This window comes from Balaenoptera acutorostrata, chromosome 9 (assembly GCF_949987535.1).
Source record: "Balaenoptera acutorostrata chromosome 9, mBalAcu1.1, whole genome shotgun sequence".
NCBI classification, from domain to species: Eukaryota; Metazoa; Chordata; class Mammalia; order Artiodactyla; family Balaenopteridae; genus Balaenoptera; species Balaenoptera acutorostrata.
The window spans coordinates 100,918,175-100,945,951 of record NC_080072.1 but is presented as its reverse complement, the minus strand read 5'-3'; the positions used below and the strand labels follow the sequence as shown (position 1 = coordinate 100,945,951).

Here is a 27,777-nt window from a genome sequence, read left to right as displayed (position 1 = left end):
TTGCTGATGGGAAAGCAAAATGGTACAGTCACTCTGGAAAACAGCTTGACAAGTTAAACACACACTTCCCAAATGACTCAGCAGTTCCACCTCTAGGTATTTACCCAAGAGAAATAAGAACTTATGTTCACACACAAACTCATAGGTGAGTGTTTATAATAGCTTTCTTAATAAATTGCCAAAAAAGGATAAACAACCAGAATGTACTTCAGCTGATAAATGTCTAAATAAACTGTGTACTACTGAGCAGTAAAAAGGATCTCACTAGTGATACACACAAGATAGATAAATCTCAAATGCATTATGCTAAGTAAAAGAAACCAGACTCAAAAGGCTACCTACACCTCCTTTCAGAAAAGGACAGACTTACTAGACAGAAAATTAGCAAGATTAAGATCTGAACAAAACAATCAATCAACAGTGTCTAATTGAAATATATAGAACACTCCATCCAACAACAGCAGAATACATGAAGGTTTGAGGAATTCAAATTTTTTTTGGGGGGGTGTGTTATGGAACTGTTGTATATTCTGATTGTGTTGACGGTTATGTAACTGTAGTGTTTGTCAAAACTCAGAAATGTATACTCAAAAGGGTAGAACTATATGTCAATTATATCTCAGTAAACCTGATTTTAAACAAAGGACACTACTAAAAAATAATCATTTAGGAGGACCAATCAAGAAAAAAGAGAAAGGCAGAAATAAACATTCACAGGAAAGAAAAAGGAGATAAATACTGATATAGTACATTTTTTAATCACAAATATCCCTCATGTAATGATATTGAAGATCTACTGATAAATGAAAAAGGCAAGATGTGTACTTCTTTGTACCATTTATGTACAAAAAAATATGCACTGAATAGCAATGAGAACTATTATAAGAAACTAGTGTCAGTAGTTGCCTAGGGACCAAACACTTGAGTGGCTGCTAAGGATAAAAGTGAGAAAACTTTTGTTTTCCAAACAAAACCCAAAAGTGGGTTTTGGTCTATACCTTTTTAAAATTTTTCAAACGGGTATTATGTGGAAATATTACTTAGTCCAAATGAGAACTAAATAGAAGAAAATAATTTAAAAATTTAAACACCTACCCTCAAATAATAAGAATATTATGAACGACTATAAAATTTTTTTTAAGTTTTTTTTTTTCTTTTTAGATTTTTTTTTGATGGGGACCATTTTTAAAGTCTTTATTGAATTTGTTACAATACTGCTTGTGTATTATGCTTTGGTTTTTTTGTCCGCAAGGCATGTGGGATCTTAGCTTCCCAACCAGGGATCGAACCCATACCTCACTGCATTGTAAGGTGAAGTCTTAACCACTGGACTGCCAGGAAAGTCCCTGACAATAGAATTTTAAACTTAAAATAATTTCATAGAAAAATATAAAATTACCAACCCCAAACCAGAAAAGAACAGTAGAAAAGAATATTATAGTATAATTTAAAATATGCAAATATAGGGAAACATTCCCAAATAACGTTATAAAATTAAATTCTGCAGTGTTGAAAAAGAACACTTAATATTTTACAGCCAAGTTCAACTTGGGAATTCAGACTTACTATAATTTAGCAGTATAATTGAGCAATTTTGTAATGGTACAGGAATGGACAAATGAGAGGGTGTGGAAAAAACGGAACCCCCTTGCACTGTTGGTGGCAATGTAAATTGATACAGCCACTGTGGAGAACAGTATGGAGGTTCCTTAAAAAACTAAAAATAGAACTACCATATGACACAGCAATCCCACTAATGTACATATACCCTGAGAAAACCATAATTCAAAAGGACACACGTACCCTAATGTTCATTGCAGCACTATTTACAATAGCCAGGACATGGAAGCAACCTAAATGTCCAACGACAGAGGAATGGATAAAGAAGATGTGGTACATATATACAATGGAATATTACTCAGCCATAAAAAGGAACGAAACTGGGTCATTTGTAGAGATGTAGATGGACCTAGAGTCTGTCATACAGAGTGAAGTAAGCCAGAAAGAGAAAAACAAATATCGTACATTAATGCATATATATGGAATCTAGAAAAATGGTACAGATGAACCTATCTGCAGGGCAGGAATAGAGACACAGACGTAGAGAACAGACATGTGGACACAGAGGGGGAAGGGGAAGGTGGGACGAATTGGGAGATTAGGATTGACATATATACACTACCATGCATAAAATAGATAGCTAGTGGGAACATGCTATAAAGCACAAGAAGCTCAGCTTGGTGCTCTGTGATGACCTAGATGGGTGGGGTGGGGGTGGGGGTAGGAGGGAGGTCCAAGACGGAGGGGATATATGTGGGCGAGGGGATATACATATAGCTGACTCACTTCATTGTACAGCAGAAACTAACACAACATTGCAAAGCAATTATACGCCAATAAAAAAAAAAATACATCAATGGAATAGAACAGGACCCTGACAAAGAACCATGAATGAACATAAAATAACTAGATCTATAGCAGAGCTGGCATTACAGATCAATGGTGAATACCAATTATCAATATGGAAGAAAAAAAACAAAGACTTAGATCTCTATTTGAGACTAAACACAAAAATAGATTCCAGATAGATCAAAGACATAAATGTGAAAACACTTTTAGAAAAAAGTCCAGAAGATTACCTTCAGTGATCTTTGCAAAAGAAATGATTTCTTAAATAAGATGGAATAAGAATAAACTGTAGAGCAAAGGATTGATACATGTCGTATTAAGTTTTTAAAACTTCTTTTCAACAAAATACAAAGTGAAAAGATCAGACTGAAAAGCTACACAAGAAGAAATTGCAATGTATACTGACAAAGAATTATAAGATCCTACTTTATATTTTAACGGATATATAAAGTATAATAAGTAGACATCAAGGATATACATCAAATTCTTGCCAGTGGTTGGTTACTTCTTGGAGTAAAGAATAGGACTAAGAACAGAGGCAAAAAGGTACTCCAATTTTATCTGTAATATTATTTATTTCAATGAAAAAATAAACTTGAAGTAAAGGGTAAAATATTAAAAATCATCAGTTCTGAACAATGTGAACATGAGTGTTTGTTTTATTATTCTCAGTATTTTTTTTTAATCTAAAAAGCAAGCAAAAACAAAAAAAGATAAAACTGGCTCCCTGCCCTGGCCAAAACAAAAGTTCAGACACCAAAGAAAATTTCCCCCAAGACCATGATTTGGGAAGGCTGGCTCTTATTCTTTCTTTCCTTTGCAGCTATATTCAAATTCTCATGTATAACTCTAATCAAGATGAGGAAGGTAGCCTATCTTCCGCTGGGCTGGGAAAGTGGAAAGAAGTCACAATCAAGTCCAAGGTAATTGGAATGACAAAAGCTGTAAGCAACAGGGAGAGCTAACATTTCAGAGGCTGTCCATGGTGTGTCAAGGAGAAAGCCCCTTTTGTTCCCCATCAGACTCGCAGCTGAATGTGAGGAGTGCTGTGTCACGGCCCTTGTCAGAGGATGATGGAGCCTGGCAATATGGAGAACCCCAGGAGATTCATGTCCAATGTAGGAATGTTCCTTCACAACAGCAGGTCCTCTGTCTGGAAGGAATATGAGGTAACGGACACAGCACACTAGGATTTCTCCAGCATCCAAGACAAAATAAGCCTTCATCGAGGTGGTGTCCAAATACAGGCTGCTGCCCTGCTCTCACAATAACATGAAGATACAATCAGCTCTATTTAGAAAAGCCATTAGTCTTAATCAGGAAAAAACATACTCTCCGTATTTTAAAAAGCTGGTTACCACTAATGACAATCCAATAAGCATCTGAGGAATGCCTACTATAATCCTTGACATCATAAATAAGGATTTCCCGGGGCACAGTTTAGGGACTCCTTGGGACAAACACAAAGTGAGGTACTAAAGTAGAATAAAAGCAAAGAAATGCCTTTAAGAAAACCTATTTCTGGCTTTGCCACTCTGTCTCTGACAACAGCATTTCCTCCTGTCAAATAATTGTTCACTGTAGCTATGCCTCTAACTCCTCTTTGTGAAAACCAAAATTCTAAAGTCTGGAAAAAGACATCCCAAATCAATGAATTTACTTTCCCTGACTGTCCTCATAAACAAAAAGAAACCATTGGACCCCCAAAAGATACATGATATGTTGATTTCTAAAAGAAAAGTTACATGGTTTTTCTTTTTTGTTTCTCTTTAAAAATAAACAGAGGGGGACTGTGTATTAGTTAAGTACTAAATAAGTAATTTAAATTCAATCTCTCAGGAAACTCAGAGATAAAGCAAATACAAAATAAAAGAAGAACTGATAAATATAGGCAATGTGGACAGACATCTGATAAATGGCGAGGCAGAAATAATAAACAGGTACACTTTAAAATGTACCAGATTCATAAAGGTAGAGGTTTCTTTCTCTCTAAATGCTACTTTTATACCCCTAGAGAAATCAGGGCTATAAATACCAGAAAACATGTAGAATTTCACAAGGTGTTTTCTAAGGACTACTTCAAATTCTGCAGTGAAATTCAGTCTTATGTAAAGAGACATAAAGGACCTCCGATACACATATCCTCCTTTACTCAAGTCTCAGTTATTAACTAGGTCCCTGGGTCTCTCTCCGCTTCTCCTTCTAGATACAAACCAAAATCTGCCCACATAACTTTCCCACTGAAGCCTTTCAATGATTTCCCACGGCCCACAAGAAAAAGTCCTAGTCTGGCATGGCATACCAAGGTCTCGAATGACCTGCCCTGTTTTCTACCTTCCTCCCCAGTGTTATCTGCCACTACTTCCCACTTAATTGCTTTTCACTAAGTCATACTGAAACTGCTGTAGTTCACTACACATAAAGAGTTATTTCATACCTCTGTGCCTTGACGTCCCACATACTCCCTTCTGTCTGGAATATTCTCCCCTCACCTTCACCAGATTAACTGCCATTTTCTAGAAAGTCCCACTTCTTCCAGCAGAGCTAAGTACTCCTTTGTGCTCCCAGAGCATAATTTGAAGATTCAGTCACTTTACTGAACAGCTGCTATATCGTCAGGTACTGCTCTAGGCATTGAGGATAGGGCAAAGTACAAAAGAGAAGTCCCTGCCTTTACAGAGCTTACAGTACAGTGCAGGGGAGACCGATAATATATAAGAAATGTAAGTTAGGTGTTGATAACTAAGAAAAAGAATGGTAGGTTAAGAGAATGATAGGAGACAGAGGTGTGCTAGTTTAGCTAGGTTGGTCAGGGAGGGGGTCTCTGATGAGGCATCAGAGAGGGAGAGAGCCAAGCAGTTAACTTGGTGCATTCTGGACAGGGGAAAAAACGCAGAGGCCTGAGGTAGAAGTGTGCTTGGTGCATTGAGGAACAGCAAGGCTTTTTTTTTCATATACTTGAATTCTTATAAGCTGGCTGCCAGGTGGAGAATAAGCTATAGGCGGCAAGGGTGGATATAGGCAGGCCAATTGCAATAAGGAAGAACAAATCTGACTCCATATTAGATCTGTTACTTTTACTTAACGTTTGTATTCTATTGCTTTTGCTACAAGTTAAGAATGTTGCCTATAGCCTGAAATATATAGGATAGCCTATTCTCACGGCTCTGACCATTAAAAGTACAACACTCTTCATTCATATAGAGATTAAAAAGTTGCAGAACAGAGAATAACATTTGTCTTGTTGGAGGTTTACAGGAACATCGTGACCTGACCTGACCTGACCTACTTGGACGGCTGCAAGAACAAATGACTCCCACACCAAGAAGTTTGCAACAAGCAGCTGCACCCCTCCCCATTTAATATAAAAGAAGCTTGAATTCTAACTCAAGTAAGATGGTTCTTTGGGACTCCAGTCCACCATCTTCTCAGTCTGCTGGCCTTCCAAATAACGCTGTTGTTGTCCCAACAACTTTTCTCTCGATTTACTGACCCGTTGTACAGTGAGCGGTACGAGCGTGGTCTCAGTAGCACGATTGGAAGGCTACTACAATAACACAGGTAAGAGATTAGGAAGGCTTGAACTAAAATGACGCTAAGAAGTAGTAAGATTCTATATATTTTTGAAAGCAGGCTTGAAAATAAAAACAAGAACAAATGGACTAGACGTGGGGTGTGGGAGAGAGAAATCAGGGATGATGCCCAACTCTTAATCCTGAGCAACTGGAAAAATGGAGAGATGGAGAAAAATGTGCAGAGCAGGAGATAAGGCGGGGAGGGGAAGGGGCCAGGGAAAGGGAAAGGAGGGTCCCAAAGTCCAGTTTTGGACACATTAGGTTTAAACATCCAGGTGCAGATGTCAAGTAGATATCTGGAAATACTAGTCTGGAATTTAGGGGCAGATCAGAGCTGAAGGTATAAATGTTGGCAATTATTTGAAATCAAAAGGCATGGGAAGCCACAGGACTGGATGAAAGTACCTAGGGGATGAGTACAGAAGAGAAGAGGTGCAAGCAGCAAATCCTGGGATAACTGAGTTTTTAGAGGTTGAGAACATGAAGAGGCTCCAGCAGAGGAAATATATCTCCAGCTTAGTCCAGATGGCAAGCTTCTTGAGAGCAGACACTGCTTTTTTTGTCTTATCTTCAGCTTCTGGCTCTAAGCCTCTTAGTCCATAGTAGGTATTCAGTAAATAAATTAAACTGTCCTTTGAAACCCAGCTATTAGAATCTAGAGTTATTTCCTAGAAGGTCTCCTGGTAAAATACGAGAGTTCAATGATTGAAATATGACCAACCCAGTGAGGACATCTTTTCAACCACCTGCAGCACAAACTGAACTGATTTTGAAATAGCACACCACTGCTACACAACCCATGAAGAGAAAAGGCACAGAGGAAGGCTCTAAAAGAAAGAGTCTATTGATTGGAAAAGCAAACACTATGATGTTTAAAGGCCAAGAATCATGAAACAGAGATTTTTCCTCTCCTATTGTTTCACAAAGTAAATAAACATGAAACATATGGGCGATTCCTCACTTTTTGTGGGTGTGTTAGTCCATTATCACCATAAACAGCTACAGTAGAGAGGCTAAACTTCCAGCTCCACCTGACAGTAGAAGGCAATAAAGATGATACCTGAGCACCTGTAAGGAATTATAACACTCTTAATAAGTATGTCTCCTGTCAGTCCTCTAAACATTTTATTCTGTTCATCGAAAAAAGTCGAAGTCATACAGGTAACTGGAGCTTGTATTTTATTCTGACATAGAAAAACAGAGTATGTAAATTTCTGGATCATCTTTAAAGTCTTCTGTTGCCAAAATGACTAATCACATGGAAACAGATGTGTGTGAATAATCCGACTGACTCACAAAATAACTTTGCTACCAAAAAGGACACTAAACTGATCATAAATGCTTTTTATTCATGACCTCAAAAGACATTTTGGCTAATTTTTCTTACTTATGTCTACGTTGAGCAAAGGTATTTGGTGTTTAACGGCACAAGACAGGAAAATGAGAGGAGGAGGAGAAGCTCAGGGAACCTAACAACTAGGGAAGGATGCCGTAGAAGTTAGAATTTATAGGAAAATCAAGTTAAACACTGATTTTAAAAACCCATGGTCAAATGAAAGGAAATTTTTTTTCCTCAGAATGAACGGATACCTCAACCCCTCCAAGGAAACTAAGGCTCAAATGTGATTCTGTATGAAACACTGAATTATCCAGGCAGTCAAGTCTTCACCTTTTACTAACTATGCACCGTGCTATTCACTATTCATTGGCATTTTGGAGAGCAATTATGCATGTAACTTGGAAGACAATTTAAAGGTACGGTAAGTATGGTACTAACACCCTGTTTGTGCATCACTCTTAATTCACAGTGAATGTATTGTAATGTAAATCCCGCTGTGCTCACTCTCCATTTCATCTCGCGTCAGCGTGAACGCTACTTTAGTTCTTTTCAACGGGCCTGACACAGTCCCTGGCGCGTCACAATGGCTCAAAAAACGTTCCACCGGGAGACTTACAAGGAAACTACTAGGGGGCAGGTACTGTAGTGGGTATACGTCAGCTTTGGCTGTCCAGCGTCTGAATGCCCTTCTGATTTGAGGGAAACCCACGACAGATGAGAGGCAGAAACCACTTCCCACTACAGAAGCTAAAGAGGAGTAGATATTCTCCTCCTCCACTCCCTGGAAGTTAGAACACGGGAAGGTGACATAAACCTGTCTAACTATAGCTGGGATTTTAAATATTAAGATGTAATGCAAGGACATAAGGTCTGACAGAGATTATTCACAGAAGATAGAGAAGAGTCCAGCATGCAAAGACATGGCTGCAAATGTCTGAGGGCAATGAAGTTGAGCAGCTTGCTGATGGCTGTGTAGTAACCAGTGTAAGAAGCACACAGTTTACATAGTGAGGTCTACAGAAATCTTGGCTGTGCCTTGCTTCCCCTCAATCCTGCCCAAGCCTAATTCCCTAATCTTGTCAATTCTGTGTGCTACATAGTATTCATTATTCTTTTACTAAATTCCTATCCTACTTAAATTGGCCAGAGTTGATTTCTGTTGTGTGCACTGGTACTAGGGAGTAGGTTACTGGCAATAGTACCTCAGGTAATTAAGGGCAATTTGGGATTGGTTTCTGGCCTAGTAGAGGCCAGTGAATATCATATTAGTTTTCATAGAAGGGATTCTGCAAGTCCTTGACATGGAGTGGTGAAATAAGTAATTATCACTTGAGTTCACATGAAATGCTCTAGGAGATTGAGAGAGTGCTGTCAAGAATAAAACAACATGAAGGGAATGAACAATTCAAGACTATGGGCATCTGCTATTCTAAGCGCACAAGACAGCTTACATAAAGAGAATATTAAGGTCAAATTCCTATAAACTAGGCTTCAGGCACAGACTGAAACCCAGGTACTTTTAAGAAAAGGATCTTTTCTGTCTTACAACAACAGAGCTGAGGTAGCTATGAAAACAAATACACAAGGTTTGATGCTCTAGGTTGCTGAATTAGAGGTCAGTTAAACTTGCATCCATATTGGGACTATTCTATGAAAGCTGGAGCATTGATTGGAGAGAGAGAGACAGAGAGAACAAATTGTATGGCAGTATAAGGGAGGATTCTGAGGACTTGGGAATATCCTGAATCCCTAAACCTCACTGAGGCCCCCCTTGCTAGCTGGGTCCAGTGGGACTGTTCCCCTTCTGCTTGAAAAGGCAGTAAAATCCCCTTGCCTGAGGGAATTACCTTGCAAGTGTAAACTAATTCCCCATTTGCCTCATCCTTCCACATATGTACTCTACTGCACTACCATCAGATCACAGCATGGTCTGTGGGGTGAATTACAAAAATATCAAAACATTTACAAGACTTTGGTCACTTATATGGACAAGCATATAGGAAATAAATACAGGGAATATAGGAAATGAGTGTGTTAACCAAGGAAAGAAAAGCAATTCTAGATCCAGCTGATTTTGTGTAGGTATATTACCAAAGGTTCTGAATTCAAAAATCTAGCCTCAGTGGCTAGCTTCAGTGGTTTAGAATCATTTAGAGCGGTTCTAAATATTTGTCTAGTTGACTGACTGGAAACTGGACTCAATGGTGGTCTATGCTAAAGGAAGTTGAGATGTCATAAATTATTTGAGATAATGTGGAAGGAGGAATTCAAAAACTTCAGGATACAGGAATGATGGAAATTATTGTCACCCATGTTACCCCTTTACCCATTTCCATCTATGGACCCTAAAATGACTCAGAGACATTTCCTTCTCTAAGGCCTTGAAAAATACATTTGGGCTTCCCTGGTGGCACAGTGGTTAAGAATCCGCCTGCCAGTGCAGGGGACACAGGTTCAAGTCCTGGTCTGGGAAGATCCCACATGTCACGGAGCAACTAAGCCCGTGCGTCACAACTACTGAGCCTGCACTCTAGAGCCTGCAAGCCACAACTACTCAGCCCACGTGCCACAATTACTGAAGCCCGCGCACCTAGAGCCCGAGATCTGCTATAAGAGAAGCCACGGCAATGAGAAGCCTGCGCACCACAACTAAGAGCAACCCCCGCTTGCCACAACTAGAGAAAGCCCACGCTCAGCAACAAAGACCCAACACAGTCAAAAATAAAATAAATTAAAAATCAATAATAATAAATAAATAAATTTATTTTTTAAAAAAGAAAAATACATTAGTGAGTAGAACACTCACATCTTTGGAAAACATTCTACAGGCCAGGGATGCTGGTAGGATACACTAAAATCAGGTTGCCCATTTCAATTTCAAGAAGAAAGGAAGAGAAGATTGGTTCAAGATGGCGGAGTAGAAGGACGTGCTCTCACTCCCTCTTGCAAGAACACCAGAATCACAACTAACTGCTGAACAATCTCCGACAGGAAGACACTGGAACTCACTAAAAACGACAGCCCACATCCAAAGACAAAGGAGAAGGCACAATGAGATGGTAGGAGGGGCGCAATCACAATAAAATCAAATCCGATAACTGCTGGGTGGGTGACTCACAGACTGGAGAACACTTATACCACAGAAGTCCACCCACTGGAGTGAAGGATCTGAGCCCCACGTCAGGCTTCCAAACCTGGGGGTCCGGCAACGGGAGGAGGAATTCCTAGAGAATCAGACTTTGAAGGCTAGCGGGATTTGATTGCAGGACTTCGACAGGACTGGGGGAGACAGAGACTCCACTCTTGGAGGGCACACACAAAGTAGTGTGCGCATTGGGACCCAGGGGAAGGAGCAGTGACCCCAGGGGAGACTGAACCAGACCTACCTGCTAGTGTTGGAGGATCTCTTGCAGAGGCGGGGGGTGGCTGTGGCTCACTGTGAGGACAAGGACACTGGCAGCAGAAGTTCTGGGAAGTACTCCTTGGCATGAGCCCTCCCAGAGTCTGCCATTAGCCTCACCAAAGAGCCCAGGTAGGCTCCAGTGTTGGGTCACCTCAGGCCAAACAACCAGCAGGGAGGGAACCCAGCCCCACCCATCAGAAGTCAAGTGGATTAAAGTTTTACTGAGCTCTGCCCACCAGAGCAACAGCCAGCTCTACCCACCACCAGTCCCTCCCATCAGCAAACTTGCACAAGCTTCTTAGATAGCTTCATCCACCAGAGGGCAGACAGCAGAAGCAAGAAGAACTACAATCCTGCAGCCTGTGGAACGAAAACCACATTCACAGAAAGACAGACAAAATGAAAAGGCAGAGGGCTATGTACCAGATGAAGGAACAAGATAAAACCCCAGAAAAACAACTAAATGAAGTGCAGATAGGCAACCTTCGAGAAAAAGAATTCAGAATACTGATAATGAAGATCATCCAGGACCTTGAAAAAAGAATGGAAGCGAAGATCAAGAAGATGCAAGAAATGTTTAACAAAGACCTAGAAGAATTAAAGAACAAACAAACAGAGATGAACAATACAATAAGTGAAATGAAAACTACACTAGAAGGAATCAATAGCAGAATAACTGAGGCAGAACGGATAAGTGACCTGGAAAACAGAATGGTGGAATTCACTGCTGCGGAACAGAATAAAGAAAAAAGAATGAAAAGAAATGAAGACAGCCTAAGAGACCTCTGGGACAACATTAAACGCAACAACATTTGCATTATAGGAGACCCAGAAGGAGAAGAGAGAGAGAAAGGACCAGAGAAAATATTTGAAGAGATTATAGTCAAAAACTTCCCTAACATGGGAAAGGCAATAGCCACCCAAGTCCAGGAAGCACAGAGAGTCCCATACAGGATAAACCCAAGGAGAAACACGCCGAGACACACAGTAATCAAACTGGCAAAAATTAAAGACAAAGAAAAATTATTGAAAGCAGCAAGGGAAAAACGACAAATAACATACAAGGGAACTCCCATAAGGCGAACAGCTGATTTCTCAGCAGAAACTCTACAAGCCAGAAGGGAGTGGCATGATATACTTAAAGTGATGAAAGGGAAGAACCTACAACCAAGATTACTCTACCTGGCAAGGATCTCATTCAGATTCAATGGAGAAATCAAAAGCTTTACAGACAAGCAAAAGCTAAGAGAATTCAGCACCACCAAACCAGCTCTACAACAAATGCTAAAGGAACTTCTCTAAGTGGGGAACACAAGAGAAGAAAAGGACCTACAAAAACAAACCCAAAACAATTAAGAAAATGGTCATAGGAACATACATATGGATAATTACCTTAAATGTGAATGGACTAAATGCTCCAACCAAAAGACACAGGCGTGCTGAATGGATACAAAAACAAGACCCGTATATATGCTGTCTACAAGAGACCCACTTCAGACCTAGGGACACATATAGACAGAAAGTGAGAGGATGGAAAAAGATATTCCATGCAAATGGAAATCAAAAGAAAGCTGGAGTAGCAATACTCATATCAGATAAAATAGACTTTAAAATAAAGAATGTTACAAGAGACAAGGAAGGACACTACCTAATGATCAAGGGATCAATCCAAGAAGAAGATATAACAATTGTAAATATATATGCACCCAACATGAGAGCACCTCAATACATAAGGCAACTGCTAACAGCTGTAGAAGAGGAAATCGACAGTAACACAATAATAGTGGGGGACTTTAACACCTCACTTACACCAATGGACAGATCATCCAAACAGAAAATTAATAAGGAAACACAAGCTTTAAATGACACAACAGACCACATAGACTTAATTGATATTTATAGGATATTCCATCCAAAAATAGCAGATTACACTTTCTTCTTAAGTGCACACGGAACATTCTCCAGGATAGATCACATCTTGGGTCACAAATCAAGCCTCAGTAAATTTAAGAAAATTGAAATCATATCAAGCATCTTTTCTGACCACAATGCTATGAGATTAGAAATCAATTACAGGGAAAAAAACGTAAAAAGCCCAAACACATGGAGGCTAAACAATACGTTACTAAATAACCAAGTTATTTAATAACTAAATAACACTGAAGAAATCAAAGAGGAAATCAAAAAATACCTAGAGACAAATGACAATGAAAACACAACAATCCAAAATCTATGGGATGCAGCAAAAGCAGTTCTAATAGGAAATTTTATAGCTATACAAGCCTACCTCAAGAAAGAAGAAAAATCTCAAATAAATAATCTAACCTTACACCTAAAGGAACTAGAGAAAAAGAACAAACAAAACCCAAAGTTAGCAGAAGGAAAGAAATCATCAAGATCAGAGCAGAAATAAATGAAATAGAAACAAAGAAAACATTAGCAAAGATCAATAAAACTAAAAGCTGTTTCTCTGAGAAGATAAACAAAATTGATAAACCATTAGCCAGACTCATCAAGAAAAAGAGGGAGAGGACTCAAATCAATAAAATTAGAAATGAAAAAGAAGAAGTTACAACAGACACCGCAGAAATACAAAGCATCCTAAGAGACTACTACAAGCAACTCTATGCCAATAAAAGGGACAACCTGGAAGACATGGACAAATTCTTAGAAAGGTATAACCTTCCAAGACTGAACCAGGAAGAAACAGAAAACATGAACAGACCAATCACAAGTAATGAAATTGAAACTGTGATTAAAAATCTTCCAACAAACGAAAGTCCAGGACCAGATGGCTTCACAGGTGAATTCTATCAAACATTTACAGAAGAGTTAACACCCATCCTTCTCAAACTCTTCCAAAAAATTGCAGAGGAAGGAACACTCCCAAACTCATTCTACGGAGCCACCAGCACCCTGATACCAAAACCAGACAAAGACACTACAAAAAAAGAAAATTACAGACCAATATCACTGATGAATATAGATGCAAAAATCCTCAACAAAATACTAGCAAATAGAATCCAACAACACATTAAAAGGATCATACACCACGATCAAGTGGGATTTATCCCAGGGATGCAAGGATTCTTCAATATATGCAAATCAATCAATGTGATACACCATATTAACAAATTGGAGAAGAAAAACCATATGATCATCTTAATAGATGCAGAAGAAGCTTTTGACAAAATTCAACACCCATTTATGGAAAAAACTCTCCAGAAAGTGGGCATAGATGGAACCTACCTCAACATAATAAAGGTCATATATGACAAACCCACAGCAAACATCATTCTCAATGGTGAAAAACTGAAAGCATTTCCTCTAAGATCAGGTACAAGACAAGGATGTCCACTCTCACCACTATTACTCAACATAGTTTTGGACGTCCTAGCCATGGCGATCACAGAAGAAAAAGAAATAAAAGGAATACAAATTGTAAAAGAAGAAGTAAAACTGTCACTGTTTGCAGATGACATGATACTATACATAGAGAATCCTAAAGATGTCACCAGAAAACTACCAGAGCTAATCAATGAATTTGGTAAAGTTGCAGGGTACAAAATTAATGCACAGAGATCTCTTGCATTCCTATATACTAATGATGAAAAATCTGAAAGAGAAATTAAGGAAACACTCCCATTTACCACTGCAACAAAAAGAGTAAAATACCTAGGAGTAAACCTACCTAGGGAGACAAAAGATCTGTGTGCAGAAAACTATAAGACACTGGTGAAAGAAATTAAAGATGATACCAACAGATGGAGAGATATACCATGTTCTTGGATTGGAAGAATCAATATTGTGAAAATGACTATACTACCCAAAGCAATCTACAGATTCAGTGCAATCCCTATCAAGTTACCAATGGCATTTTTGACAGAACTAGAACAAAAAAATCTTAAAATTTGTATGGAGACACAAAAGACCCCAAATAGCCAAAGCAGTCTTGAGGAAAAAAAGCAGAGCTGGAGGAATCAGACTCCCTGACCTCAGACTATACTACAAAGCTACAGTAATCAAGACAATATGGTACTGGCACAAAAACAGAACTATAGATCAATGGAACAAGATAGAAAGCCCAGCGATAAACCCACGCACCTATATTCAAATAATCTATGACAAAGGAGGCAAGGATATACAATGGAGAAAAGACAGTCTCTTCAATAAGCGGTGCTGGGAGAACTGGACAGCTACATGTAAAAGAATGAAATTAGAATACTCCCTAATACCATACACAAAAATAAACTCAAAATGGATTAGAGACCTAAATGTAAGATGGGGACACTATAAAACTCTTAGAGGAAAACATAGGAAGAACACTCTTTGACATAAATCACAGCAAGATCTTTTTTGATCCACCTCTTAGAGTAATGGAAATAAAAACAAAAATAAACAAATGGGACCTAATGAAACTTAAAAGCTTTTGCACAGCAAAGGAAACCATAAACAAGACGAAAAGACACCCCTCAGAATGGGAGAAAATATTTGCAAATGAATCAACAGACAAAGGGTTAATCTCCAAAATATATAAGCAGTTCATGCAGCTCAATATTAAAAAAACAAACAACCCAATCTAAAAATGGGGAAAAGACCTAAATAGATATTTCTCTAAAGAAGACATACAATGGTCAAGAAGCACATGAAAAGCTGCTCAACATCACTAATTATTAGAGAAATGCAAGTCAAAACTACAATGAGGTATCACCTCACACCAGTTAGAATGGGCATCATCAGAAAAGCTACAAACGACAAATGCTGGAGAGGGTGTGGAGAAAAGGGAACCCTCTTGCACTGTTGGTGGGAATGTAAATTGATACAGCCACTATGGAGAACAGTATGGAGGTTCCTTAAAAAACTAAAAATAGAATTACCATATGACTTAGCAATCCCACTACTGGGCATATACCCAGAGAAAACCGTAATTCAAAAAGACACATGCACCCCAATGTTCATTGCAGCACTATTTACAATAGTCAGGTCATGGAAGCAACCTAAATGCCCATCGACAGACGAATGGATAAAGAAGATGTGGTACATATATACAATGGAATATTACTCAGGCATAAAAAGGAACGAAATTGGGTCATTTGTAGAGATGTGGATGGATCTAGAGACTGTCATACAGAGTGAAGCAAGTCAGAAAGAGAAAAGCAAATACCGTATATTAACGCATATATGTGGAACCTAGAAAAATGGTACAGATGAACTGGTTTGCAGGGCAGAAACTGAGACACAGATGTAGAGAACAAACGTATGGACACCAAGGGGGGAAAGTGGCAGGGGGTGTGGGTGGTGGTGGGATGAATTGGGAGATTGGGATTGACATGTATACACTGATGTGTATAAAATGGATGACTAATAAGAATAAAAAAAAAAAAAAGAAGGAAGGAGGAGACGAAGCAGTGGCCTCTAACTACTACTGAGTGAGAAAGGAGGCATAATTACATAAATAGGCAGCAAGGCCAGAGTGGTAATTAAAATACCTTGACTGTATAAATCTTTGGCAGTAGCTAATTGCTCACAGTCTATGTAGGATTAGAATAGGTTATCTCATTTCAGGGAGAGAGAAATGTGTTTTCATTTATACAAGGAATTTATTAGGATAGGTAAGAATAATTTTTAATATATAACTATGGGGAAAGTCAAAGAAGTCAAAGTGTCGGACTATAGTAGACATTCTTTTTGCTGAGTTGTTCCTATGTGGGGGGAAGTCCCAAGATCAGGGGAAGCAAGAGTCTACCTCTCATTGCAGAAGCCAAAGTGGAGAAGATAATCTGTCTTCCCTAATCTCTTGGGAGACAGAGTGTGGGCACATGCCTTAAACATACCCAATCAATTGGTCAGATGCATAGTTTTGACCCTTAGGGAATGAAGCAAAGGTCAGCGAGGGATTATTTTCAGCACTTATGGGGAAATCAAAAATCCATGACACGGCTGCAAGTGTTCAGTGGTTAAGTCCAGCGCTGTAGTGCCAACAGAAATATATAAAGAAGACTGTAAGTCGAAACCTTAGCTATCCTTGCCTCCCTTGGTTCCTGTCTAAACCGGGTTCTCTAGCCCACCTAGCAATTCTTTTAGTTTCTCAATATCCCTCCAGTAAAGTCCTCCCCTGATTAAAGATGGTTTCCATGACATGCATTCAAGCACACTGACTACTACAGAGGCATAAATGCACTTTAGGATAATTATGCCATCAGGGACAGAAACAATTTACTGCCTATGTATATACTGCTTCCTGTAGCAGACTGGAAGATAAGTAAACTATAATGATAGACGTATGGTGAAAGCCAGAATATTTACTTCTTCTATTAATACGTTAGATTGAATCAAATGAAAACTATAGTTATCAGACCATTTTTTTAACCCGAAAAAATTTTCATGTGGTTTACCCTAACATTTCTGGGTTGTGTTAAAAAGGCAGTCATATCTCTCCCTACCTAGCTGTTCTTAGCTAATTTTAAAAGGTTAGCTTCAAAATCCTTACTTAATTTGTCTAATATTTTTTAAACGCTTAATTAAGCTTTAAAATTCTACTGATAATAGCACAGATATTTTTACACAGCACTGGTTGAGCCTTACAGAATGGCGACCCCCTTAAAGTCTGTAAATAATAGAGAACTTTGGGAAAAAGTAATGTTCAGTAAGAATGAATTAGAATCACAGAAATTTGTAACCAGAAGGACAAAAGAAATTTATAACCAGAAGGTGATTTGACTCACATTTAGTCCTAACTTGCATCTTGTTGGTTTGAAACTCCTCCTGCCGAGTGGGATTTCGTATTATTCTTAAAGTCATTAAGAAAAGAATATGGGCTTCCCTGGTGGCGCAGTGGTTGAGAGTCTGCCTGCTAATGCAGGGGACACGGGTTCGAGCCCTGGTTTGGGAAGATCCCACATGCCGCGGAGCGGCTGGGCCCGTGAGCCACGGCTGCTGAGCCTGCGCGTCTGGAGCCTGTGCCCCGCAGCGGGAGGGGCCGCGATGGTGAGAGGCCCGCGCACCGCGATGAAGAGCGGTCCCCGCACCGCAATGAAGAGTGGCCCCCGCTTGCCGCGACTGGAGAGGGCCCTCGCACGAACCGAAGACCCAACACAGCCAAAAATAAATAAATAAATAAATAAAGTAGGGGGGAAAAAAAGAAAAAAAAAAAAAAAGAAAAGAATATAAATTTGGGGGTAACTGATTCTAGTTTCCAACACTCCGAAACCTGTTTGGGGGGGGTCTTTTTTTCCTTTATATTTACGTATATCGTATCTGCTACATTTCCTTTACATTTACAGACTATTAAAGGTAGTTTCTCACCAAACAATACATATTTACTTTTCATATACTTAAAGGTACTAATTTAGGCCTCAGCATTTCTATTCCCACTCAACCATCCTAATTCCTTTAATATTCCCTCAGGAGTCTATTTTCTAGTCCCTTTCTCATATTCTCTAAACCTCGTGCACATTTGTCAAATCTTCCAAACTGCAGAACATAGTATATCTTAAAAGCAGATGCAATGCGAAAGAAGAAACCAGTTTTGGGGATGGGTGAAAATGTGCTCCTGGAGAAGAGGATCAAAAAGGAATTGATGATAAGGAACATGGAGTGGGAACATACTAGAAGTAGTCAAATACGTACTTACCCAACCATTCTTAATACAAGTGCAAGGCTAGAAGAAATCCACTGTGGAAAATGAGATAAAGCAGGTTTGCTTTTTGCGTTTCTTCCTTTATTTTTTAACCTATCGCCAAAGTTCTCTAAGAGAGTCCAACAACAAATTACTAGACTTTGCTCTAAAGCAATAGTTCTTAGGTGGCCTCAGTGGTTGCTGAAGTGCTGCAAAGCTGATGAGGGATTTTTACCTGAACGGCACTTCTTCCTGTGGAACATCCACATGGTAACGAATAAAAAACCTCTCAGAATCTTCTCGCTCACCGTCAGTGACAACACTGCCATTAAGTTTGGAAACCGATGGCAATCTAGAAATAAAAAGCAAAAGAGACATTTTAAGACAATAAAAATATTTAGCCTTAGAAATAAAATTATTGGTTTGAGGCCCAGTCTTATTCTCTGGAAAGGACTCATTTGATGTAGCTCTGCTTGTGTACAACTACCAGCATGAACGAATGTGGTATAAAATAAAAGGACCAAAAATATCTAAAGTTCCATTTTTGGATGTGACCCTGACCTTTTACAACCATACCTCACCTTTCAAAAGAAGATCCTAGGCAGCACGGTCCAACTTAAGTATCATGCAAGCCACACACGTAATTTTAAATTCTCTAGTAGCCATATTTTAAAAAGTAAAACAGATAAGATTAATTTTAATAGTATATTATATTTAACCCAATATGACCAGGATACAATCATTTCAATCTATAATCAATACTAAAAAAAGAACTACGATACTTAAATGTTCTTAATTTAATACTTAAATGTTCTTTTTTTCATATAAAGTGTTTGAAATCCTGTGTGTCTTTTTCACTTACGGCACATTTCAATTCAGACTAGCCATGATTTCAAGTGCTCAAAAGTCACCCATGGCTGATGGTACCATAGTGGACAGCACAGGTCTACAAAGCAGTCAGTACAAGTTGGTCATATAGTTCAGGAATTCATTAATTGTATTTACAAAAGAACTGTGTAAAGAAAGTAAACTGCAAGGCCTGCAAGACTTACTCTTCGTAGAAGAAAAGTATGCTGAAATTTATTTCTTCAGTGGGATATTACTGTGTATGTTAACAGCTGGAAAGCAGTAAAGATCTGCTAGGTATTAGTCGGTCAGAAAGATCAAAGTGGTTTATAGAACCACTCTTCTTTAGGGAACCTTAAAGCCCACTGTTCCCCTGTCAAAACTACTATGTATAGTACACGAGAGAACAAATCAGAACTCCGTGGCCCTTTACATCTTAGTCAAGCCTTACTGCTGCTAAAGACACATACAAAAATAAACCCTCATTGGACATTTCAGTAGTCTGGGGGAGGCAGAGGCTGAGACACGAAAGGCAGGGGAGTCAGAGGAAGAAGGTAACAGCATGGTGGTCACGTTTAAGTCAATCTACACTGAGGACGAAAACACAGATGCTACTCTCTTAAGTTTTACACTAATGAAACAGCCCAATTTTCAGGTATTTACACTTTAAATGACTTCTACGTTAACACAGAAAATAAGGGTAACTAAAATAGAGTTGATTCCCTATTATACCTACTTTTTCTTCATGACCCCAAACAGGATTTCAAATATTGTAAATATTGAAAAGTATAAAAATAGAATAGATTTGTGAGGGAACTTTTCAGTGGTCTTGGCAGATCAATTATATTTCACATTTTTCTCATTATATTGCATTCCTTTTCCTCTAGGATTTGGAGCTACAGAAGCAGCTCCTTCAAGCAGTCTGTTCTAGAGATGGATAAACATACAGTGTGCTCCCCTCACCCCCAAACAGTGCATTATCCCTTTAATGAAACAACAAAGCCCCGAGAAAAGAAAGCAGAATAATCAGTACAACAGACCTGGCTATTACCAATTTCCTTCTCTCCTCGGTGGTATATGGCTGAAGAAGAGGAATTCCTAACAACCTCACTTCTTCAAGTTTAGGGAATGAGTTTAGTTTGTCAATGTCTTCCCAGGACTGCAAACCTAATTTGAGAAATATATTGTTTAAGTAAATCCAGAAAAGCGCACAAATGAGAAGATAAACATAGCAAAAAAATTTATTTCCATTAATAGGTTCTGAAATGTTAAAATGATCATAAACTAGTTAGAGATCCTGAAATTTTTCTTTATGCAAGGAAAGAATGGAATAAAACACCATAAAAACTTCCCTGTAACCTCTCGTATCCCTGTGATCCCAGTGCTTGAGGGACCCCCTTTATTCTCCAACAGCCACTCATCTACTGATTCTCCACCCAAATGGCTGGTAAAGGGGGTCACTGGTGGTTTAATAAGCAGGATGGATGCCATGATTACATAATTGAAAAAGTGATGTGATCAACTCTTTCATCAGACAGAGACTCACAGAACATAATTGTTGATCAGAGTGGACACTGCCAGAGTAAATGTCTACCTAACAAACACTAAAATGGGCAAGGTCAATAGAATCCGAAACTAAATATCATCTTTCAACCGTCCTCACTTTGGGGACAGGGAAAACAGTTTCAAAATTTAGAACAAACAAACAAAATCAAAAACAAAAAAACTGAACCCTTGGGTAGGAAAACATGAAACAAATTAAGATTGTTCAGACCTAAAAGGAAACTCTTCCTATAGCTGTGAACAAATGTATCATCCAAGTCAAGTCAATACTTGGCACTGGTAGGAAAAATATCCCTGTAATAATGAAGCTGGTCAGTTTTACAACACATTAAATCCACTGCAGAAAACAACATAGTCCCTTCCTATTTCTATCAACCTTCAGCAAGGGTAAAGGCAGAGGAGCAGTTTGTGAGGACCCTGGTGCAAAACCATCCCAGGTCACTGTCCTCTTTCCTTCAGAATGGCATTGCCATCTAGGAGGAAGAATCGAGTTAGCTCAAGGGATGTCAAGTTGTGAAATAAACAGCTTCCTTATGCAAATCACTTGTTTTTAAGACTTAATTCCCGCCCTTATAATCTCCGTGGTGGAATAAACCGTTTATGTTTTTTCAGTTATGGGTCAGAATTATTTTTACTTATGTAGTTGTTTTAAAAATAGGCTGAAAGACAATACCAAGGGAATGAGAAGAAAATCCACACACTGGGAGAATACATTTGCTAAAGGCATACTGATAAAATATACAAAGAACCCTTAAAACTCAACAACAAGAAAATGAACAATCCGATTAAAAAATGGGTGGAAAACCTGAACAGACACCTCGCCAAAGAAGATATACAGATGGCAAGTAAAGCATATGAGAAGATGTTCCACATCATATGCCATCAGGAAAATGCAAATTAAAACAACAATGAGATGCCAGTATACACCTATTAGAATGGCCAAAGGTCAAAACACTCACAGCACCAAATGCTGTCAAGGATGTGAAGCAACATAAATGTAGAAAGGGACAAGAGAAAAAAAATCAGGTGCAGGTAAGAGGGTTGTTGTAGACTAAGAGAGTATGTTTTATCTGTTAAAGATACATACTGAAGATTTTAAGGCTGAAATTACATGATTGCTGAGATTTGCTTTTAAAATATTCCCCCCAAAGGAAAAACAGTATGTGGGATAAATACAGGAAGCAAGATGTTAATAAATGTTGAAACTGAAAAAAAAAAAAAAAAAAAAGGATGTGGAGCAACAGGAAGTCTCACCCATTGCTGGTGCAATGCAAAATGATACAGCCACTTTGGAAAAGAGTTTGGCGGCTTATTACAAAACTACACGTGCTCTTACCATATGATCTAGCAACTGCACTCTGTTATTCACCCAAATGAACTGAAAACTTATGTCCACACAAAAACCTGCACATGGAGGTTTACAGCAGCTTTATTAATTAAACTAACACTTGGAAGCAATCATGATGTCCTTCAGTTTGTGAGTGGATAAATAAACTGTGCTACATCCAGGCAATGGAATATTATTTAGTGCTAAAAAAGGAACATTCTATTAAGTCATGAAAAGGCATGGAGGAAATTTAAATACGTAATACCAAATGGAAGAAGCCAATCTGAAAAGGCTACATATTGTATGATTCCAACTATATGACATTCTGGAAGAGGCAAAACTATGGAGACAGCAGAAAGATAAGTGGTTGCCAGGGATTAGGGGGGAGGGAGGGATGAATAGGCACAGAAGATGGTTTGGGCAGTAAACTATATATTATGTACAATACTACAATGTGTGTCATTACAGATTTGTCCAAACCCACAGAAGGTACAACACCAAGAGTGAGCCCTAATGTAAACCATGGCCTTTGGATGATGACGTGTCAGTGCAGGTAAACTGAAAGGTGTCACTTAGGTGCTGGGATGTTGATAGCGGGGGAGGTTGTTCCCATGTAGGGCGGGGAGTATACAGGAGCTCTGCTCAGTTTTGCTGTGAATATAAAGACTCTAAAAAATAATTAATTAATTTAAAAAAATAGGCTAAAATATTCATTCCTGTGATATACAGAATCAGATGGCAACAAACTGGTAATCAATTATATGTAAACACTAGAAAAGGAAAGTGAGAATTTGAAAGCCATAGCAGGTTGGGATTCCTCAACCTAAATCCAGACAAAACAGTCTAGTCTGTAATTCTCTGTACTCTTTTTACCCTGCCTTTTACTATCCAATTCATCAATTTCATTTCACTCCTTTCATAGCATGACCCCTTTAATATACAAAATATTAATAGCTAATATAATGCTATGCCAAACAAATATTTGATAAATACTGATATTTATCAGAGCATTTATGGAAATGAATGCCTTAAATTTAGCTAATCATTAGGCATCTGCAGGCTTCCCTGGTGGCGCAGTGGTTAAGCATCCGCCTGCTGGTGCAGGGGACATGGGTTCGAGCCCTGGTCCAGGAAGATCCCACATGCCGCGGAGCAACTAAGCCCGTGCGCCACAACTACTAAGCCTGTGCTCTAGAGCCCGCGAGCCACAACTACTGAGCCTGCGAGCCACAGCTACGGAAGCCCATACGCCTAGAGCCCGAGCTCCGCAACAAGAGAAGCCACCACAATGAGAAGCCCGCGCACCACAACAAAGAGTAGCCCCCGCTCACCGCAACCAGAGAAAGTCCGTGCGCAGCAACGAAGACCCAACGCGGCCAAAAATAAATAAATTAAATAAATAAATTTATTTTAAAAAAAATAGGCATCTGCATGTCACTCTTGAAATTCATCCTGTAAGAAGGCAGAGCTGTGAGTGACAGAAATACACTTTCACTGTATTTCGTGCATAAGTTCAGATCAATCTGCATGTAGAATGAGAACAGGCCTGTTCCTCACCTGCCTTGTGGAGGCTGATGGATCGCAGATTAGGAAACAACCTAGCCAATGAATCATCAGGCTCCTCGATAGCATTCAAATGGTTGTTGGCCAGGACGAGGGTATCCAGCGAAGGAAACATAACCCCTAACTTGCGTATTTCAGTCCAGTCTTGGAGGTTATTGTCTGTTATGTGTAGTAGCTTAAGAGAAGGACAGCAAATGGAAGGGCAAGACACTGCTTCATAGTCATTAAGGCACAGGAAGAGCTCCTCCAAACTGCAGAGGAAAAAGGAAATATTGCATTGTTTACAGCAGTTAAGGTTCTACTCTGCACCTATTTTCAGTCATTCAATAAATAAGCGCCTATTATGTATGAGACTCTGCTAGGTGTTGTAGAGAAAATTATAAAGATGTCTTTCTGAAGCTTAAAATACAGCTGGGAAGACAAAACCTAAAACACATAAAACAGCAGAGAATGATATAACCCAGTACTAAATTAATTTTGTGCTTAAGTAAATAAGTGCTAAATGAAGCAGCACTAACTGTAAGTACAACAGTACTTCATATAGGGATAGGATTGAAATTGTGGTTGGCATAGTCAGGAAAGGATGCATGGCCTTGAAGGAGGGGTAGACTTGGGTAAATTGAGAGGACATAGAAGGAAATTCTAGAAACAACATGAACAAGTATTTAGAAAGAGAAATAATAACTATCATTTACTGAATTCCTACCCTGTGTCAGGTCCTGTGCAGGTGCTTTATAGACTGTACTTCTATTTCTGCAACTTTATAGACAATTATGTTCATTTTATAGACAAAAGCTTATCAAAGGTCATAAGGATAGTAAGTGGAAGTGGGATTTAAAAGCTCATTCCATGCCATGCTAGATGTTGCATGCAGTGAGAAAACCAATCTCATTAGAGGGAGAGTGAGAAACTAAGATGGAATAAGTAAGTTGAGACCAGATTCTGAAAGGCTTTTATAATTTCCATATTTAGACAGTCAAGGAGACTACAGCTTCATATATTTCTTTAAACTACTTCCTTTTAATATTTATGTGCATATACAAAGATAGATACAAACAAAACATAACAGAGCATTTCTAAGCTGACAAGCAGAAGTATAATTTCCTGCTTAAATTATTGAAAGGAATACTAGGTCCATTTTCCCATCATGCAAGCTAGGCACTTAATCAACTGAGCGTTAATATATTTTAGAGACACTATGATTTTTTTTTTCCTCCCAAGGAAAAGTGCTAAGGCAAAATTCTGGAATCAGGTAATCAGAAGATTAAAATGGAAAAAGGCTGGGTTGATCTCGAAACGATAAGTGCTTCTCAGGGATATCTTCTCGCCAAAGGATGACATATCCCATGTCTTGGTGCTACCCAACACTGAACAAGTATTCCAATGAAAATGCTACTAGATTACCCTCACAGCCTCATTTAATTACTTCATTTTTCTAACCTCATTCTCCATTCAATCTGCAGTTCTAGTATTTCTGAGATGGGAGACCAGCAGTAACTCTCTGTACTAACACAGACGGCAACATGGCCCCCTCTCTGTCATGCTCTCTGGGCTTACTCTGGTAACTCCTGCAGTATCGTGTGGACTGTCTCCCAAGAAGCTTTGCTGTTGTTGAGAACAAGTTTTCGAACCCTGGAGAAGGACCCAGCACACGTTCTTTCTAAAACCGATAAATTCAGAGGGTTGGAACTCAGGTTTAGAAACTCCAACTGGGGAACATTTGACACAATTTTACTGACCTGTGGAGAAAGAAAGGAAAAGCATATCAGGCAGTAATCAGAGCTTTTAAACAACAATCATACTCAAGAAAACCTAAGTGAGTGGGTCTCCAGGCAAAGGGCCATTTACATTATGGAGTCCTATTTAGTGATGGTACCCGCAGAGAGGCATAAATAATTGCAACAAATCATGGCAAATAATTTAATCTCTTTCTATGAAATAGTAGCATAACTGAAAATTAATGGTAGAAAAGAAAAATTTTCCATGTTACCTTTGGCAAAGTTTTTGATTCTACTCTGTATAATATTCTCTTTGATATCACTACACGATATTTTGGAGAAAAGATCATTTAGATGACATTTTAGGCTACAAGTTTTAAAGAGCTGGGATTGGGTCATGTACAGTAATTCTCTTTGAATATCTCCTTCTTTCCATCCTCAGTGGAATATTAAGGCTAATTGAAGGTTTATTAAAGACTACATGGTAACAATCCAGGTATTCAAAATTGATCACATAGTCACAATCACTTAGAAAACAGTTTCGGCTTGGTTCAAAGATGCACCAAACTTTAAAATATATTTACTCAGAAATAAAAAGCATCCGTGACTATATTACAAAAGAGAAAACATGATCATCAACTTAATGATTTAGCTAGCAACTTGGTAGACAGAAAAAAAAAAAGGAAATGAGCTTTACTGATTACTGACCTTAACTATTTGCTCTGCATTGTACTAGGTTTTTAAAATATAACTTATTTCACTAAATTCTCAAAACAACTAGCAAGATAACTAATATTCTTTTATTTTAATAAATGAGGAAACTGAGGCTCGGAGATGTTAAATAATTTGAGTAAGGTTTCAGAGTCACAAAAGCCAAATCTAGGATTTAAAAATCAGAGCCATTGTTCTTTCCAATACACCACAACAAGTAAATCATAAATATAACCAGAAAAAATGAAGAACTAGCTTAAACAAGTATGATATAAACACTAGAAGCCCAGCAAATGTATTAAGCATCGATCAGCCAGGTGACATGGTAACTAAAAGTTATGAGAAAAGGAGTAGAACAGAATAGTTAGGATTGCTTTTAGAATCAGAAAACCTGGACTCAAAGCGGGTTCTAACACTTCCTAGCTGTGTGGTTTGACAAGTTACTTAACCTTTCCACATCTCAGTTTCCTTACTTGTAAACTAGAGAAAACAGTTCCCACCTATTTTACAGTATTGTTGGTAGGATTAGATGAGATACATGTGTAAAGCACTCAACTGTGATTGGTACATATTTTAGAAACTTGTTTCCTTACCTACTGCCCAAGAGAATGTAAAAGCAGGGATAGTACTTACCTGGTTCACTACTGCAAAGTGGGCACTTAATGTTTGTTGATTAAGTTAATGGCACAAAACCATTTAATAAATGTAACTATGACTAACAGGATATGTACAGTATGAACCAGTATCTCAACCCTGATTATACATCATATCACATTTATTTAAATATGTCATATTTAAAATCATTAGTAGAATTTAAAAAATATACTGATTCCCAGGAGCCACCATAAACTCTTGAATCAGAAGCTTCACAGGTGGGACAAGCTTCATGGTTGGGACCTGGATATCTGTTTCTTTTCAGAGCTCCATAGGTAATGACAAAAATGTATCCAGTGTCGAGGACTATGGGGAGAAAGAAAAGGGAGTCTGTACTTTACATTAGGTCTGTGTACTATGTACTGTACAGTTTAGGAGCTCTAAAATCAGTGAGAAGTAAATTAATTCCAAGGAGGTTCGGAGAAGTATGTCAGAGGGAATGGTCTTCACACACACTAGTTCATCTATTCTAACACACCCTCTGAAGTAGTACCGTATTTATTTTCATTTTATAAATGAATAACTAAGCTATCTTTCAGAGGAAAATACACTAGGCTTCAGTTTAAAATATAAGAGATTCATATCAGTCAGCATATATTCTCCTGTTTGGTCTCTTCTGAGACAAAATGGTAACAAGCATTTGTGTGATATATGGTTAGGATCTGGAGTTTAGTGGGTGGCCACAACACAGCTAAACAGTCCACACAAGGACCAATCCTTCACTGCAGTCTACCACCTGGATACCAATATATGAAGAAGGCCTTTCATACATAAGATGATGACTAGCTATGCTTCACCTTTTTTTTTTTTTAAAACATCTTTATTGGAGTATAATTGCTTTACAATGGTGTGTTAGTTTCTGCTTTATAACAAAGTGAATCAGTTATACATATACATATGTTCCCATATCTCTTCCCTCTTGCATCTCCCTACCTCCCACACTCCCTATCCCACCCCTCTAGGTGGTCACAAAGCACCGAGCTGATCTCCCTGTGCTATGCGGCTGCTTCCCACTAGCTATCTATTTTACATTTGGTAGTGTATATACGTC

The 27,777-nt window shown here is 38.6% G+C and overlaps 1 protein-coding gene across 1 annotated transcript in view; it reads right to left on the bottom strand.

Moving 5' to 3' along the window:
• Window positions 1-27,777, bottom strand: part of TBCEL (tubulin folding cofactor E like) — a 69,750-nt gene that overhangs the window by 14,844 nt on the left and 27,129 nt on the right. The window contains exons 4-7 of the mRNA XM_007196692.2: window positions 25,201-25,382; window positions 23,638-23,894; window positions 20,231-20,357; window positions 18,580-18,696 (exon numbers count right to left, since the gene is read on the bottom strand). Of these exons, the coding sequence (XP_007196754.1) occupies window positions 18,580-18,696; window positions 20,231-20,357; window positions 23,638-23,894; window positions 25,201-25,382 (683 nt within the window). The remainder of the gene's footprint in view (window positions 1-18,579; window positions 18,697-20,230; window positions 20,358-23,637; window positions 23,895-25,200; window positions 25,383-27,777) is intronic.